At 62.8% G+C, this 17065-nt stretch overlaps 1 protein-coding gene across 3 annotated transcripts; it reads left to right on the top strand.

The window, feature by feature from the left end:
* The first annotated feature begins 1858 nt into the window (after positions 1-1858).
* Positions 1859-16641, top strand: GIT1 (GIT ArfGAP 1). Of its 3 annotated transcripts, XM_068979162.1 has the most exons (21): positions 1859-1938; positions 7352-7485; positions 7899-8011; positions 8132-8237; positions 8742-8959; positions 9045-9139; positions 9475-9517; positions 11361-11387; positions 11577-11625; positions 11999-12071; positions 12630-12727; positions 13092-13203; positions 13305-13438; positions 13531-13683; positions 13782-14012; positions 14104-14157; positions 14342-14428; positions 14547-14620; positions 14721-14903; positions 15020-15083; positions 15222-16641. In XM_068979162.1, exons 1-21 carry the CDS (start codon positions 1887-1889, stop codon positions 15432-15434), a joined length of 2313 nt encoding a protein of 770 aa, XP_068835263.1. In that variant the 5' UTR covers positions 1859-1886; the 3' UTR covers positions 15435-16641. The 3 variants fall into 3 exon arrangements, with proteins under 3 accessions (XP_068835263.1, XP_068835264.1, XP_068835262.1); XM_068979163.1 differs by lacking the exon at positions 11361-11387 and having other exon boundaries at positions 14411-14428; XM_068979161.1 differs by lacking the exon at positions 11361-11387.
* The last annotated feature ends 424 nt before the right edge of the window (positions 16642-17065 follow it).

The raw sequence follows: 17065 nt of genomic DNA, 5'->3' as shown, positions 1-17065 counted from the left end.
AGAAACAAAGACAGCCAAGCAATGGGGCTGCCAGCAGCCGCCTCGACATTTAATAAATGAAATTCCATAGCTGGGGGTCGATCAGGGGTGAACGGGCGGCCACAGCTCGTGGGCTGGGCGCCCAGTAAGAGCGGCCAGGCCGCTCCTCCCATCACCAGGGATGGGGCCACCAACCCCACGGACTGACTCCTCGGTGAGGGTGCGGCACGGGGCGGCAGGTGGTGCCTCCCCACAACCCCACCCCACCCCGCGAGGTATCTGTGCTCGCAGAAACCCTGCCAGATGAGCGGCTGGCTATGGGGGGAGGGGATGCCTGCAAGATTTTTTTTTAAAGGTGCGATTATAAATACACCCTGTGGATCGCAATCTCAAACAAACTTGTCAATCTGGGCTGCAGAGAAAGGCGATGGAGGCAGCTTTGCATATATTTCGGGTGGTGTGACTCATGAGCATTACTTGTCTCCCCCAGGGAAGCAGCCTGCCACCCACAAGTCACTGCTGCTCTGGCACCGCCGGGATAAAATGAGCCAACTCGAACACCCCTGTCCCAGGACTCCCCTCCAGCCCCCTTGCTTTTGACCAGGACTCCCGGCCATGGGGAACCCTCCCCTAACCTGGGGAACCTGCCTTAATCGTGTCACTACCCTGGCCCTTGTGCCTGGACACCCTCGCCCTCTACCAACAAACAGAGCGCTGGCCTTTTGCTGCTGCAGGGATGGGGGTTGGGTGCACGTGGGGCACACGTGTACGGGGGAGCATGCTCAGTGCAGGGGTGCACCCATGTGAGGCCTGCGCCTCCTCTCCCTGTCACCCCCACCCCTCCAATGAGTCTCTCCGTGAAGTCCAGGAAGAAAGACCACCACAGAAAGGATCCCTATATGTTATATGCCCACGCCCTGGACACACACCTCTGGTGGCTCAGAAATACCGTTGATGTATACAACACTGATACCAAGTGGATATTTCTGCACACAGACACAGTGTTCACTCCTCAGGAGGTCTTCAAAAAAAAAAAAAAAAAAAACTGTCCAGATTCTTTTCTCTCTGGATGAAAGCATGGAGGACAGATAGATATCTTTTTAGCCCAGAGACTGGGGGATTCACTGCATGACCTCTGGCACCTGGCCGTCCATATTGTTGGCGCTGGGCTAGTCAGCAAGAGTGTGACCACACACACACACCTGGACACACAAATGTGGATACACGGGAGGACCGGAACGCACAATTCAACCCAAACAGACAAGCGGGTACCTCGAACCACAGCCCCTGGATAAGGGGGGCCCGGGGCCTCCAGCTCCTCACTCTTCTCAGATGCCCAAGGGTCACTGTCCCTGGGCCCGAGCTCCTCAGGCCACCCTCAGCCTCGAAAATGAAGGGGACGAGGCTGTGAGGCGAACTCGCAGCGTCTCGGCGGCAGGGGCGCACCTAGGCCAGGGCCGCAGGCGGCGCTGCGCGCTCGGGCCTGGCGGCGGCGGCCCCTTTAAGGGCCCCCGCCCCCTTCCGCCCGCGCTCCCGGCTTCCTTTCTCCGGGAGGAGCGGCGGGCTGGGCCCGGCGGCGGGGCGGGTGTGCGGGCCGCCCCTCCCCCGGTGGGCCGGGCCTGCGCCGCTTCCTGCAGGAGCGGCCCGGAGCCGCGCAGGGGGCGGAGAGAGCGAGCGGCGGCGGGGCGGCGCGGGGCGGCGCGGGGCGGAGGGCGCCCGAGGGCGAGCGGGCGGGCGGGCACGGCGGGTTCCGGGCCAGCCCCGGGGGCGGACGGTTGGCCGGGCGCGCGGAGCCTAGCCGGGGCCTTGCCGGAGCCGGGCCGGGCAGCAGGGGCCGCCGCCGCCCGGGCCCGCCGCCCGCGCCCCCCACGCTGGCCCAGAGGGCTGCGGCCGCGTCGCCGCTGAGGATGTCCCGGAAGGGGCCGCGAGCGGAGGTGTGTGCGGACTGCAGCGCCCCGGGTAAGCGGGGCCGGGCCGGGGGCGGGACCGCGCACCGAGGCGCCGCCGGGCGGGCGCCGGGGCCTGGCGGGCGCGCCGTGCGGGGCCGGAGGGCGGGGCGGGGCTGGGGGCTGCGGCCTCCGGTCTCTGCCCCCGCCCGGGCCGCTGCGGAGCCGCGTCCTTGGAGGGAGGGCCGCTCGGGGGGCCGCGGTTTGCTCGCGTCCGTGGACCAGCGAGGAAGGACATTCCCGGCGCCGCCTCCCGCCCCTCAGCTGGCGCCCCCCACCCTCCCCCGCTCCCCCCGCCTTCCATCTCTGGATCCAAACGGAAGCGCCAGCCTAGGGTGGCCAGGAGGACTGTGGCGGAGGCCGGCCGGGCTTCGGAGGTGGGGGCGAGTGTGGTTTTGTGTCATCGCAGGGCCACCCCCGCGTCTTGCACCTGCTGCTCTCCTGGTCTGCGCGCCCGCAGGGGTGGCGGAGGGCAAGGGGCAGAAAGCCGGGCAGATGGGCCGGCGTGGGGTGGGGGTTGTCTGGATTCTGTTTTCTCGGGAGCAGACGGCGGGGTGGCTGCTCCTAGGACTCCCTGCCCCTGGCTCCCAAGGCTCCTCGCAAGGCCTGGTGTTCAGAGCCACCACAAGCTTGGGCATCGTCCCCTGAGGCGTCCCCAGGCCTGGTAACGGGACAACGAGCCTCAGCTTTTCCTGTGCTCCAGTAAGGCCTGCTTGGAAGGTGGCTTGGCCATACCCCAGCCTGGGCACAGACCTCTCTCCCTGTCCCCTAGCCCAGCCTGACCAGAAATGGGTAGGGAGCATGTGGAGGGGTGCCTACATTCCCGGGACCCACCTGGCTTTGTGGCCTGCCTCCCGGCTGTATTTTCCGTGCTGTTTCCCTTCTTCCCACCGAGTCAGGTCCAGGCTGATGTGAAACCCCCCGACCTGCCAAAGAGGTGAGGAGAAATGACCCGGAAAGGCTGCTCCCTTCTGATGTGGGGGGACACTACCAGTGATCGGACTCTGCAGCTGCCCTGGGGAAACGAAGCCCTGGCCCTTGACCATCCTCTCTTTAGAAAAGGAGCTATCTCCCTGGGAGACCTCCGGGCAGGCTCAAGGGGGATCCATGAACTCCAGGAGGACTCCGGGCACAATTAAGTGGAGAGTGTGGGCTGCCGTTTTGTGGCCCATCACTTCCTGCTACCCTTTGGACAGGCCCAGGGCTTCCCTGGTGGCTCAGTGGTAAAGTATCCACCTGCCAATGCAAGAGACCTAGGTTCAATCCCAGGGTCGGGAAGATCGCCTGGAGAAGGAAACGGCAACCCCCTCCAGTATTCTTGCCTAGGAAATCTCATGGAGAGAGGAGCCTGGCGGGCTACAGTCCATGGGGTTGCAGAAGAGTCGAACACATCTGAGAGAGGACCCCAATAGGTTGAGACCCACAGATGCGCTGGTGGTTTCAGTGGCTCCAAGCTTGAGTGTTTGGGCACTGTGGGAGCCCGGCAGGTGCATGGCGGTCTGGGTGGCTGTGACCCTGAGGCCTCCTCTCAGGGCATGTCATGGTCTAGAGGTCCCTGAGGAAGCTGTGTGTCCAGGGATGTCGGGTGTCCTTACCTCTGGTTAGTTAGAAACTACTATTTCTTTACCCCCAACTGCAGGCAGGTCTGGGGGATTAAGGGCTAAGAGGAGAGCTTGCCTTCTGTGTGTTGGTCCAAGGCTGTTCTGCCCCTCTGCCGGGCTGCCCCTCTGCCCCGTGGAAGGAGGGAAGGAGCATTGGTGGGTTGGGAAGGTGTGGCTGGGAGGGGGTTGCTTAACAGACACTTGATCATGGAAACCTGGATTTTTGTGTTGCCTTTGTTTCTAGCTTACTCTCTGACTCATGGCAAGACTTTTCTCATGCTGAGTCTCAGTTTCCTCAACTCTGAGGCCAAGAAGTTGGAGTAGAAATGGTTTTTGAGGACCTTCCCATCTCCAGTCTGCGGTCCTGATTCTGGGCAGGGGGACGCAGGGCAGCATTAGCAAGGCAGTTGTCCTCTCTCCATTGCCTTTGACTACTTGATTGGAAGCCTCTGGATGCCCGGTGGGCATGGGCAGGAGTGGTGTGTCTCTCATGTGTTGGGATGCCTGGCTCCTATTCCTGGTCCTCATCCCACAGAGTCCTCTGTGCTCCTGGGAACCTCCCTACCCCCACCCCACCCCCGGGCCCCGATCCAGAAAGCAGGTCAGGAGGAGGCAGGTGCTGAGGTGAGGATGTGAGGCGTTCAGGGTGCCGATAAAGTCTTGCTCACCCCAGCACCCAGCATGGTTTCTAGCACAGAACAGGCATTCCCCCAAGGGATTGGAGGCTTCTCAGGACCCTGACTTCTCCTTGGGGCATTTTTCAGTCTGGGACCTGTAACAGCCCAGGTAAGAGGCTGGAGGGAAACTAGCAGTTTGGAGCCCAGGCCCAAAGCCCCCTCATTGGTGTGTGGTTCCTACCTGAAGTCGTAGGCCTCTCACTGTATTCGGAGCCCTGCAGACCCAGCCCTGGGAGCGGGGTTGTTGTCTCTTGGTGAGTGGTGAATTTGCAGGGTCTTGAGGTAAAAGGTGAGATGAGCCTGACGCCAAAGAGCCCCATCCTCCTCCCAGGCCTGGGTGCATGAGACAAGTCTTGAGTGTGTTGTGAGTGTGGCACAGCTGCCAGCCCTGGCGGCTGGTGCTGTCTCGCCAGGCACCGTCTGTGACCCTGCCTGCCTTGGGAACCCTGGAGGATGTGTGTCTCCCCTGTCCCGCCCGTCCACTCTACGTGCCACACAGCCGGCTCATCTCGAAAGGGCTTTAGAGCGATCCAGAAGTAGAGCCGGCGCAACACTCTAAAGGGCTTTCTGTGTCAATGCCAGCACCGCCCCCCCCCCCGCCCTGGCCCCCACAGGGAACCGCCACTGTGACCTCTGTCCCCATGGAGTAGATTACTCTTGCCTGCTTTCAAGATGATGGGCTTGTCCCTCTTGCCCAGGTGCCGAGATAGGAAAGGCTGGCCACTGGCTCCAGAGACCACTGGTGGCTTTGGGTGGTGCTATGAATTCCCCTCAGTAGAGGCATCCATGGGCTTGGTGCTGCTTCGCATTGTTCCAGGACTCCTTCCACCTGGCTCACACACGGGACCCCTGCGCCCCAGCCCCACTGGGAAACTTGGCAGATGTTGAGGAGGTGGCCGCACCCCCTAACCCTCACGTTCCCTGTCCTTTCTGCCCCGAGTTTGGTCCTGGAAGCCTTTTAGCGGGCATGGGTCCCTTAATCTCAAATTGCAGTAGCCATTTGACTTTCAGAACCCCTTCCTGGCCTTTCAGCTTCGGAACTGGTCTAGGTGGGGCATGGGGACGCCAGCTGGGGGAGGCCCAGGCCTCTTGGGCAGAGGAAGTAGGGAGCAGAGTGACCCAATTATGTCACCCAGAACTGAGCTGGCACCGTTGTGCCCCAGACCAGGGAAGTGTTCCCCTGCCCACCTGGTTCAGGTCACTGTAGGAGATGGGGAACCCCTCCACCAGGCTGGGAGAGTGGAGAGTTGGACCCCTTTGCCCAGATCCTGGTCCCTGCCGCCTTCAGGGGTTAGCGTGTCTGCTCTGGCGCTGGATGGCTGGCCAGCCCGCCCAGGCCTGGCTCCTCCAGGAGGACCATGGGCTTGGGGTGGAGGCCTTAGAGCGGCCCATTTATGATCCTGGCCTGGGCGGCTCCCTGCTGACAGGAAACCCCACCATTTCAACAGGAGGAATTTGGGCTGCGTCATTTCCAGCTTCCTGCCTGGGCTGGCCGGAGGTGGCTGGCAGGCAGACCCCTGACCCAGTGGGGTTTGGAGCGGGGGAGGGAGCGTTTCTTGCCTGGGGCCAGACCGGTTGGGTCAAGCCAGCGCTCCTGTTTGCTCTAGGGCTCCCCCTCTTGGCAGAGATGGTGGCCCCCAGAGTCAGCCTCCGATGAAGCTGGGTGGGGGCACCTCCTGCACCCCACTGTCCTATTTTGGGGGCAGATCCCTAAAACCTAGACCCAGAGAGCGGGGCCGCTCCTTCCTCTTCCTGTTTCTGTGCCGCGGAGGAGACTCCATCACCGCTCAGGCTGCTCTGACTCAGTTTCCTCACAGCCCTGGGGAGCTCTGATGGACGTCCTCGTGGGGAGGGGCCTGAGAACTGCCTTCTGCTGGGAGAGGCTCTCATCACCCCTAGCCTGTCCTCTCCCCCAGTGGGGACCACTGTGGACAATTTGAGCGCTAGGGGCAAGGCAGAGAGCCAGCCCCCCACCCAACCCCCCAGGATGGGGCTTCCTGAGACTGGTTGGGGGGGGGTGGGGGGGGACCTGGGCAGAGCACAGAGTCCTGGGAGAGCGTCTCCCCGCCCCCACTCTCCGGCCACACACAATGGCTGCTTTCTCCCCGTGACCTTTCTGCAGCCTGAGCTGTTTGCAGCTGTCTCCTCCCCCTCCCCGAAGGGGCCTGGGGTGGGAGGCATCTCTGCTGCCCTTGAGAAGGACCCCAGGAGCTCCCACCCTTCTCTGGTCCCTCTGCTTGCTTGCAAAGCTCACTTCTCGAAGAGTAGAGAGTGACTCCCAGGGCTCTGGCCCACTTGGGGTCACCTACTTTGGGGCTGCAAAAGCAGCTGGTGTGGACATCTAAATACCAGGGTTCACATCCCAGCAATCCCCCTCATGAGCTGGGTGGCCTTGACTAAGCACCCTAACATCGCTGAGACACGGGTTCCTTGACAGAGAAGCGGGGGGAGGGGGGGGTAGTATTTCCCGCCTTGCCTGACAGTTGTTAGAGGCGCCATACTGATGGCACTCCCAGCTGGTCCCCAGTGGGTGCTCGGCAAGTGTTGGTTCCTTTGCCCCCTCCATCCCCCTTAAGCGGGGCTCCAGCTCACCCATCAGTGATGGTGGTGGGAGGCTGTCATGAAAAGGCTTCTTACCTGCCCAGGTGAGGGCAGAGGCGGGTGTCCCTGGAGGGTGTGATGGGTCAGACAGGTGGACCAGTGACTCCAAAAGAAGCCTGGGTGCGGAGAGTTGTGGCACCTGTCCGGACACAGGAGTGTCTCTGGGGATGTGGCATGCAGTCCTTGGGGATTCTTGCCTCCCAGGGGCAGGGCTAGGGCGGCAGTCTTGTTCCTGGAGAAGGACTGTGGTCCTGGCAGCAGTGGTTGCAGCACAGGAAGCTGTGCCCGCTGAGGAGGCCCTGGGGACCACACCTCCCCAGGGCGCAGAGACGTGTAGGAAAGGGCTTGGCTCCATAAGTGGCCGCTGGAGCAAGCCTTCGGGGAGTCCCTCCCTCCCTCCTCCAGAGCTTAGTGCCCTCCTCAGTGGCCCAGCTCCCCAGTCCTTAGGGGAGTGAGTGTGCAAATTGTGCATGGAGAGCTAAGGGCCTTGCTCAGAGCCTCAGCCGTGTCTGGCTGTGGCTGACCCTTGTCCCCACCCACCCCGCAGACCCCGGCTGGGCCTCCATCAGCAGGGGCGTGCTGGTGTGTGACGAGTGCTGCAGCGTGCACCGGAGTCTGGGACGCCACATCTCCATCGTCAAGCACCTCCGCCACAGCGCCTGGCCCCCCACCCTGCTGCAGGTACCCGAGGTGCTTCCTGTCTTTCCTCAGGGCTTGCTGAGCGCAGGCATACTTCCCCGTGCCCACACACACAGCCGCCTGGGGCCCCCCACCCGTGGCAGAGCCTAGTCCTGCCCCTTGCCGCCTGGGCACAGAGAGGCCACCAGGACTGGAGCCACACAGACCTGGGCGTTCACCCCAATTCTGCCACTTCTGAGCGTGCAGTATGGAGCTTAACCACTGAGAGCCTCTGCATACCCACCACGATCCCTGAAGTGCTCAACCGGACCCACATCTTTGGATGGCCAGACTGGGTTGGGGGTGTGACAGTGCCAGGCACACAGTAGGCCTGTTGGTGCCGCGTCCAGTCCGGGGCTCGGAGGCGTCTGCTGGTGCACAGTGGGCATGCTCACTCTGGCGCCTCCTGCCCACAGATGGTGCACACGCTCGCCAGCAACGGGGCCAACTCCATCTGGGAGCACTCCCTGCTGGACCCCGCGCAGGTGCAGAGCGGCCGGCGTAAAGCCAACCCCCAAGACAAAGTCCAGTGAGTCAAGCGTGAGGGGTGGGGGCTGCGGCCATGCGGTCAGGACACGAGCCTGGGAGGCGGCTGGGTGCCTGACCCCTCCCGCTCTGCTCCCCTTTTCCTCCTGCGTGCCCCGTGCAGCCCCATCAAGTCTGAGTTCATCAGGGCCAAGTACCAGATGCTGGCTTTTGTGCACAAGCTGCCCTGCCGGGATGATGATGGAGTCACCGCCAAAGACCTCAGCAAGGTTTGTGGGGCACCTCGGGAGGGGACCAGGCCCGTCCTCACCCATGATGCCATCCTCACTGAGCCCTAGGTCCCCAAGGCAGCCAGGTCAGGCGAGAACGGTGGGCACAGTGGAAGGACAGGATTGCATGCTCAGGCCACGGGTGATCAAGGCCCCTCTGCTCCGAGTGCACATGCAAGGCTGAAATCGTCCAGCCACCACCCGAGAGCCAGAAAACGTTGGGCAGAGCCTCCATTTTCTCATCTGTAAAATGGAAAAGAGAGTATCTACCTCGTGGACAGTGTCTGTTCTAAGCCGAGCGCACTGCATGCTCGCGGTCGGTCAGTGGTGACTGACTGCAGCTGTGATTCCTGGACGTGAACTGCAGACCTCGGTCCGCCCTGACAACCTGACTGCAGCCGGGTCCTGGGAGCTGGCCAGAGTCCCGAGGGGCCTGGACTAGGTGCTCTGGCGGGGAGGGGGAGGACACACACACCCATTTATTGCACACTCTGCTCCTCGTAGCAACTGCACTCAAGCGTGCGAACGGGCAACCTGGAGACATGTCTGCGCCTGCTGTCCCTGGGCGCCCAGGCCAACTTCTTCCACCCCGAGAAGGGCACCACACCTCTGCATGTGGCTGCCAAGGCAGGTCAGACGCTGCAGGCCGAGCTGCTTGTGGTATATGGGGCTGACCCTGGCTCCCCAGATGTTAACGGCCGTACACCCATTGATTATGCCAGGTAAGGGCCGGCCAAAGGGTGAGGCTTGGCCGGGTGTGGGCAGTGGACTGTGGCTGAAGGGCTGAGCCGTGTGACCTCCCCACAGGCAGGCGGGGCACCATGAGCTGGCGGAACGGCTAGTCGAGTGCCAGTACGAGCTCACTGACCGGTTGGCCTTCTACCTCTGTGGGCGCAAGCCGGGTAAGCAGAGTGTGGGGCGGGCCTGGCGAGGCCAGGCAGGTGGGACCCAGACACACCCCAGCAGCAGGTGCCATGGTGACGGAGCCCGCTGGGGAACAGTGTTGCTAGGCAACTGGCTCCTGTGAAATCGCTGCAGGCTCTGGCTGCAGCACGTTGGGGTAGGGAGTGGGGGTGGGCATAACTTGCAGCCAGTTCCCAGGGCCCTTAGGGGTGGCCTGCCCTCCTCCCTTCCCCTGTCCCTTCCGGTTGCCGAGTCCTGTTCATGGCAATGGGGTGGGCTTCTGGCTGATGAGGCCACCCAGCACCAGTGACTTGGCATTTTTATTTTTATTCAGATCACAAGAATGGGCATTACATCATCCCACAGATGGCAGACAGGTGAGTGCCCACCTGATGCCCCTTCCCAGAGGTTGCTGGGTGCCTTGAGGATGCCCAACCCCCAGAACCCCCACCCCCAACTCTTCAGGCTTTAGGGACCTGGGACCCCTGCCCCCACCCCCCCTTCAGGGGTTGGAAGCACAAGCCTATCCCAGTCTGGTCTTCACTCCCTAATGCTGGGCAAGGCAGGTAAGAAATGTCCACTCAGCCTGTGGCCAGCACAGCCTGACCCCCATGGCTGTCAAGCACATAGGGCTTGAGTGCAAGAAACAGCCCCCCAACCCCCAGACCAGGAACTCTGGGTTCTGTTAGGGGCACTGACCCCAACTGTAAAATCTTTAGACAAATTTTTGCCCTGCAGTGAAAACGTGGTGGACCCCGGGAATCTGACTAACTTTGGGGTTCTGCCAGGCTTCTGTGGTGTGTTCAGAAATTGGGCACGGGCTGGGGGCACAAGGCCAGGAGAGCTGTTCTCCGCCCCTTGTGTGAGAGGCCCCAGGAGCCCAGGCTGTGGGGGACGCGCACAGGATGGGCGCTGGCGCCACCTGGTGGCTGCCCGTGGTGGCCGAGCTGTGCCTGCTGGCCTGGGTCTGGAGAGGCTCCCTCCCGCTCCAAAGCCCACGTGGGCAGATGGCTATGGTCAGGCCTGGACCCCTCAGGTCTCTCGAGCCCCAGATCTTCTCTGTTCTGAGACCCCCGAAGACTCCTCCCGTTTCTCTGGTCTGATTCTGCCTGGTGTGTTTGCCTGCTTGTGTGCGTTCGTGTGTTGTAAACACACATAGGCGGGTTCTCGATGAGATGCACCTTTGTGGCGCCAGCTGTTGCTGGCCCTGGAACACAGAGGTACCTCAGGCGTGATCCCAGCCCTTAGGGGTATCACCATCCCGACAGGGTGGCCAGGGCCCTAGTCAACTGCAGTCCTGTGTGGGGAGTGTGGCCAGAGAGGCAGAGGCACAGGCGTGAGAATGCTGTGCGAGGAGCTGCACGCAGACTGCGGCTGGAGCACGGGAGAGGCAGGGGATCCCTGGAGCGGGACTGGACGAGAGATGGCGGGGGGAGTGGCTGGTGCTGAGCCCCAACGTGAGTTGGGACTGTCCTGGGAGCAGTGAGGCTCTAACATGGATGTGTGGAGTCTGCTCGGCCACTGGCTGGCTGTGTAAGTGCAGACAGGCTCCTTAACCTCTCTGAGCCTTAGTTATCTTTCTGGGCTATTAGGATTAAATAAGATAGTACACGCAAAGCATTAAGGTTTTTTGGTTTGGGGTTCTTTTTTTGCCACGCCACATGGCTTATAGGATTTTGATTCCCCAGCCAGGGACTGAGCCTAGGGGCCCAGCAGTGAAAGTGCTAAATGCTAACCACTAGATCACCAGGGAATTCCTTAGCATATTTTTAAAGTGAGCTTTTTGTTGAAGTGTGCCATACATACCGTTATTGAAAAAGCTTCTAAGGCCAGAATGGCGCAGCCGGATGTGTCCAAAATGCCCTGGCTTGTGGCTGAATAGAGGATTGCAGGGGCAGGACTGGACGCAGGAAGATGGGTGAAAAATGCTGCCAAAGACCAGGCAGGAGGATGAAGTGGCAGCACCTGGGAAGGCTTGGCCGGGGCCTGAGAATGCAGGAGGCTGCAGGGCACTCCTAGGAGCTGACATTGGTGCAGGGCGACTGGGTCACGCCAGCCGCTGAGGAGTGGGCTGGGGGAGGACAAGCTGGGTTTGGTGCCCTCAGGTCTGGCGTGCACACAGAGTTGTGTCTGAGTGTGGCGCGGGAGGTGTGTGTGCCTTGCTCCTGGGTAATTGCCACCTTGTCCTGTTCTTTCCTCTGCTGCCTTCTCTGGACTTAGATCTCGGCAAAAGTGCATGTCTCAGAGGTATACGTGCCTGCTCGGGGGCAGGCCCTGGAGGAGGGGCGGGGCAGAGAGGCACTCGATGTGCAGCACCTGGGGTGTCATCTGCCTGGGGTCCCTGCATGTTCGGGAGGTCACTGGCAGGGGCCTGGCTGCCTCTCACATCTGGCCTCTCCCCTCCTCCCTGTGCCCATCTCCCTCCTTCGTCCACAGCCTGGACCTGTCCGAGTTGGCCAAAGCTGCCAAGAAGAAGCTGCAGGCGGTGAGTCTGCTCAGACAGGGCCCCCCATCCCTGACCCTCTGTTCCTGCTACTGCCCGCCCTCTAGTCTCCTGCCTCCCACCTCCTACTGTTAGTCTGTGACTCTGACTCTGCCCTCCGACGGCTCCCAGGGGACGGCTCCCAGGGGACTTCCTGCGTCTCTACCCTTAGGGGCACTGACTGTCTGCCCTGGTCTCCCTTTCTCCTACCTCAGAGCTGGGCAGACAGACCCCTGCCTACCCCGGTTTCCAGTTGAGACGGGCAGGGGGGAGAGCTGGGCAACACAAGGGACACATCGTACAAGGCCCTGGGGCACTGGCTTGGTGGGCACTGGGGCTGAACTGACAGGGCCCGGGTCCCCTTCTCTGCCTCCAGCTCAGCAACCGGCTTTTTGAAGAACTAGCCATGGATGTGTATGACGAGGTGGATCGAAGGGAAAATGATGCTGGTGAGCCAGGAGGGCATGGAAGTCTTGGGCAGAGGGGACAGAGGCCCTGCCAGCTGGAGAGGGCTGGGACCTGGGTGGCTCTTTCGCCAGGACTAGGAAGAGGTGCCTGGCTTGGTCTGCTTGGCAGGCCTGCCCGTGAGCCCCACCAGCTGGGAGCCCAGTGGCCCTGGCGGGTGGGCAGAGCTGCCGAGCTGGAGGCAGCCAGCCTGCTCCTCTCCCCAGCCCCCTGAACCGGGGCTCCTCTCCACCCAGCGGCCGCCCTCTTTGGCTCTCTCCCCAGCCCTGCTCCGCCCCTCCATCCCTCCTTCCTGGCTATAGCAGATTCCAGCCCAGAGGCGGGAGGGAGTCTCCTCGTTCTGTTGTCCGTCCCCAGCTGGCCTCGCCTCCCTGGCCCAGCCCTGCCTCCGTGTCCAGGGACCACTTGTGTTCCGAATACCAGTGTTGGGGGCCCTGCGGGCCTGGGAAGGAGCTTGGAAGGGGGTGCTCCGGCCCTCCCGCTCCGGCCTGTCCTGCGGGCCCAGCCCCCGTGGACAGTCCACCCCTGCCCCTCCCCCACAGTGTGGCTGGCGACCCAGAATCACAGCACCCTGGTGACGGAGCGCAGCGCTGTGCCCTTCCTGCCCGTGAACCCTGAGTACTCAGCCACACGGAATCAGGTGAGCCGCTGGACAGGGCCTGGGGCCGTCTCTTCCCTTGCTGGGTCACCACTGCTGGCCCTGCCCTTCCCTTCTCGGCAGGCCATTGTTTGCTGCTCTTCCCCACTCCTGGCCGAGGCCTTGCCCTGGCCTCTGGCTCCGGGATGTGGGAATGGGGAGGAGGCTGTTCTTTTGAGCCCTCTGTTCTTTTGAGCCCTCAGTGAGTAGCCCCTGGATGCTGTCCCAGCCTGAGAGCTCCCCCAGGCCCTCCATGTCTGTATAACCCTGTGCTGGGCTCCTTGGATGGCCTGGCTGCTTTGTCCCTAACGCCTCACATCAGCCACATGGGCCTCCTCACACCAGCCCGGCCCTGCCTCCCTCCCAGGGGCGACAGAAGCTGGCCCGCTTTAACGCCCGGGAGTTTGCCACCTTGATCATCGACATCCTCAGCGAGGCCAAGAGGAGACAGCAGGGCAAGAGCCTGGGCAGCCCCACAGGTGGGAAGGGCGTGGGCGCTGCTCCAGGGTGCGCTCCCTCCCGGGTGGCGTGGTGCAGGGGCTGCGGGCCTGGGACCTGAGTGACAAGCCTGTGCCCTCAGACAACCTCGAGCTGTCCGCACGGGGCCAGAGCGACCTGGACGACCAGCACGACTACGACAGCGTGGCCTCGGACGAGGACACAGACCAGGAGCCCCTGCGCAGTGCCGGTGCCACGCGGAACAACCGAGCTCGGGTCCGAGAGCCACTCCGCCCCCCGCCCTGACTCCTCATATTCTGGGCCCCCAGCAGCGATGAGGGGGCTGACTGGCCCGTCTCCCTCTGCAGAGCATGGACTCCTCAGACCTGTCGGACGGGGCTGTGACGCTGCAGGAGTACCTGGAGTTGAAGAAGGCCCTGGCCGCCTCCGAGGCCAAGGTGCAGCAGCTCATGAAGGTCAACAGCAGCCTGAGCGATGAGCTCCGGAGGCTGCAGAGGGAGGTGAGGACGGGGCTCCCAGGCCCTGCTGGGTGGGGAAGGGGCACGCTCCTGGAGGCGGCGGTGCTGCCCGGAGTTGCTGACGCCCTTCTCACTCTCAGATCCACAAGCTGCAGGCCGAGAACCTGCAGATCCGGCAGCCACCGGGGCCAGTGCCCACACCCCCTCTCCCCAGCGAGCGAGCTGAGCATGCACCCGTGGGGCCTGGCGGGAGCACTCACCGCAGGGACCGCCAGGCCTTTTCTATGTATGAACCAGGCTCCGCCCTGAAGCCCTTTGGGGGCCCGCCCGGGGACGAGCTCACTACCCGGCTCCAGCCTTTCCACAGCACCGTGAGCTGCCTGTGGGCCCCAGGGGGTTGGGGTGGGGAAAGGGTTGGGACCAGCACAGGGCCCCCTGTGACCCCCCCTGTGCCACCCCCAGGAGCTGGAGGACGACGCCATCTATTCAGTGCACGTCCCTGCCGGCCTTTACCGGGTAAGCAGGGCCTGGGAAGTGGGTCCATTCCCACAAATAGGTTCTGGGCCCCAGCAGATGCCAGGCTCTGTGCAGGACGCTGGGCACAGGGTGACTGGACACACGGTCCCAGCCTCGCTGCAGGGAAGCCCCAGGGCGGGGGGTGGGGAGGAGGAGACTGACTCCAGCCCTGCCTGGGTTTCAGATCCGGAAGGGGGTGTCGGCCTCAGCTGTGCCCTTCACTCCCTCCTCCCCACTGCTGTCGTGCTCCCAGGAAGGAAGCCGCCACACGGTAACGAGCATCCCCAGGGCCCAAGGGAGGGACAGGCTGAGAGAGAGGTGTGCTGGTGAGGTGACGGGTAGTCCACGAGCACACCCTTGACCTGCCGCCCCGGCCCTGTGCCCTCCAGAGCAAGCTCTCCCGCCACGGCAGCGGCGCAGACAGTGACTATGAGAACACGCAAAGTGGGGACCCGCTGCTGAGGTGAGGCTCCGTGGGGAAAGGGGATGGTGGCCCCTGAGCGTCCGGGAGGGTGTCTGCAAGGGGCCTCACGGCTGGAATCCTCCTCCCTCTCTAACCCCAGCCTGGAAGGAAAGAGGTTTCTGGAGCTGGGCAAGGAAGAGGACTTCCACCCGGAGTTGGAAAGCCTGGATGGCGACCTCGACCCCGGGCTTCCCAGCACGGAGGATGTCATCCTGAAGACGGAGCAGGTCACCAAGAACATTCAGGAGCTACTGCGGGCAGCCCAGGAATTCAAGCACGACAGGTATGGAGGTGGCGGAGGCTCACGCGGGCCTCGGGGGTGTTGCAGAGGACAGGGCAGGGAGCAGTGCGCCGGTGTCCCGGGACCCTTCCCTCACTTGCCCTTCCCCCACCGCCCAGCTTCGTGCCCTGCTCAGAGAAGATCCATCTGGCTGTGACTGAGATGGCCTCTCTCTTCCCGAAGGTACAGGGGACAGAGAGGGGAGCTGGAGGGGGTGGGTGTGGGGAGTCTGACGGCGCCAGCCTGGTTGGACCCCTGGACCCTCGGGGCCCCATCGTGGCTTGTGGTTGGTTTGGCGTCCAAGGCCCGACCCCTCCACAGAGGCCCGCCCTGGAGCCCGTTCGGAGCTCCCTGCGGCTGCTCAACGCCAGTGCCTACCGGCTGCAGAGCGAATGCAGAAAGACGGCGCCCCCGGAGCCCGGCGCCCCCGTGGACTTCCAGCTGCTGACTCAGCAGGTGATCCAGTGCGCCTACGACATCGCCAAGGCTGCCAAGCAGCTGGTCACCATCACCACCCGTGAGAAGAAGCAGTGACCACTGTCCCCAAACCCTCACCCGCACCCTGGGACCTCACTGGCCGTGGGAGCTGGGCCACCCCAGATACTCATCCCCGCCCCCACCGAGCCGCTGGCCCAAGTGCCCTTAGCGCTGCCACTGCTCCCGGCAGCCAGGTGCCCTGGTGCCCGTCCCCCTCGAGCCCCCAAGGATGGGGAGGTGAGGTGGCAGGAGCTTCTGCCCCCACATTCCATGCACCCCTCCCTGTACATAGCCCCCTACCCCTCTAGCGTGCAGGGGCCTGCAAGGCGGCACTCCCAACCCCATGCCCTCGGGGGCACCCTCAGCCAAGGGTCGGGTGGGGACACTCCAAGTGGGGCAGCTCCCCTGATGCACCCCACCCCCATGAGCCAGTCCAGCCCTCCTGGGGGCTGAGCCGGGGGGGGCATCCCCCCTTGTACATAATACCTGTGGATGTCCCCACCCTGTAGCCACCAGCCCCCTGCTGCTCTCTCCTTCAATGCCAAACGGCCCCACCTAGGGCACAGGCCCCAACCTGTGTCCCCGGGGTCCCCAGCAGCAAACACTGGAAAAGTCTAATCTTTTTTTTTTTCCTCTCTTTTCCACCCCTTAATTTTAACGTTGTGGTAACTGAGTGTGCCTGTGTGTGAGTGTGCGGGGCGGCAGTGCCGTTCCAGAGGCCTGGCCCATCTGGGGTTTCGTGAGGGGTGAGGGGACCAGGGTTTGGCGTTGACCCCCCCCATCCTGGGGCCAGGGGCTGGGGGAGGGAACCAGCTGGGTCCTGCCCTCTGCCTCCTCTCATTGCTCCCCCCACTCATACCCTCTGTGAACTTAAAGGAAAACCACTTCGCTCCATCTCTCTTCCCCTCCCTTATGGAGGGGGAAAGTGCCAGCTGGGGCAGAGAACTGAGCACCCGAGCCTGGGGCTGGCTCCCCGGGGTCCCCGACGAAGCTGAGAGCCCCTCCCTGTAACCTCTGAGAGGCCAGCGCCTGCAGTGTCTGGGTCCCTGCAGCCTGGGCTGCAGCCTGGGGAGGCAGATGGCAGCACCTACCAGCTCCTCTCCCTGCCCCACCTCTGTCCCAGGGGCCAGGCTCTACCTGTGTGGTGGTGGGTGGGCTGACTGTCAAGACGTGTGTCATGTACATTTGTATCAAAAATAAATAAGTGACCATGTGCTCTTTTCTGATGCTTTGGGAACTGTGGGAGGAGGGATCAGGGAGGTGCAGACCTGAAACGGACCAACCTGGCAAAAGTATGAAGCCAGTGAAAACGGTGACTGCTGCAGCCCCCCATACTGAAGGGGAGGGAAGCCCCTTGTCTTCCGTTAGCGGGGTCCTGCAAATAATGTTTCAGTAACTACCACCAGCGTCCTGCCACCTGCTCGCCCATGGTGGTGGGAAGGGTCTACCACGTTACTAAAAGCAGGATCTGAGGCCAGGTTGGCAAGAAGCGGCAAGCAGAGGGTACCCGACTTGATGCTGTAATCCCCTCCCTACCCCAAACACGACCTACGTGACCTAGGACAGTGTCCCTGGCGGGAGTGAGTCTGTCTGTGTGGCTGATGCACAAGCTCAACTCCAACCTCTACTAAAATAATTTAATAAAAACAGTTTTTGCAACGGAGGCTTGAAACTGCTCCTTTCTCTCG

Source organism: Capricornis sumatraensis, chromosome 8 (genome assembly GCF_032405125.1).
Source record: "Capricornis sumatraensis isolate serow.1 chromosome 8, serow.2, whole genome shotgun sequence".
Classification (NCBI taxonomy): domain Eukaryota; kingdom Metazoa; phylum Chordata; class Mammalia; order Artiodactyla; family Bovidae; genus Capricornis; species Capricornis sumatraensis.
Note: the sequence above shows the minus strand (reverse complement) of the source record. Positions and strands in the feature narration are given on the sequence as shown.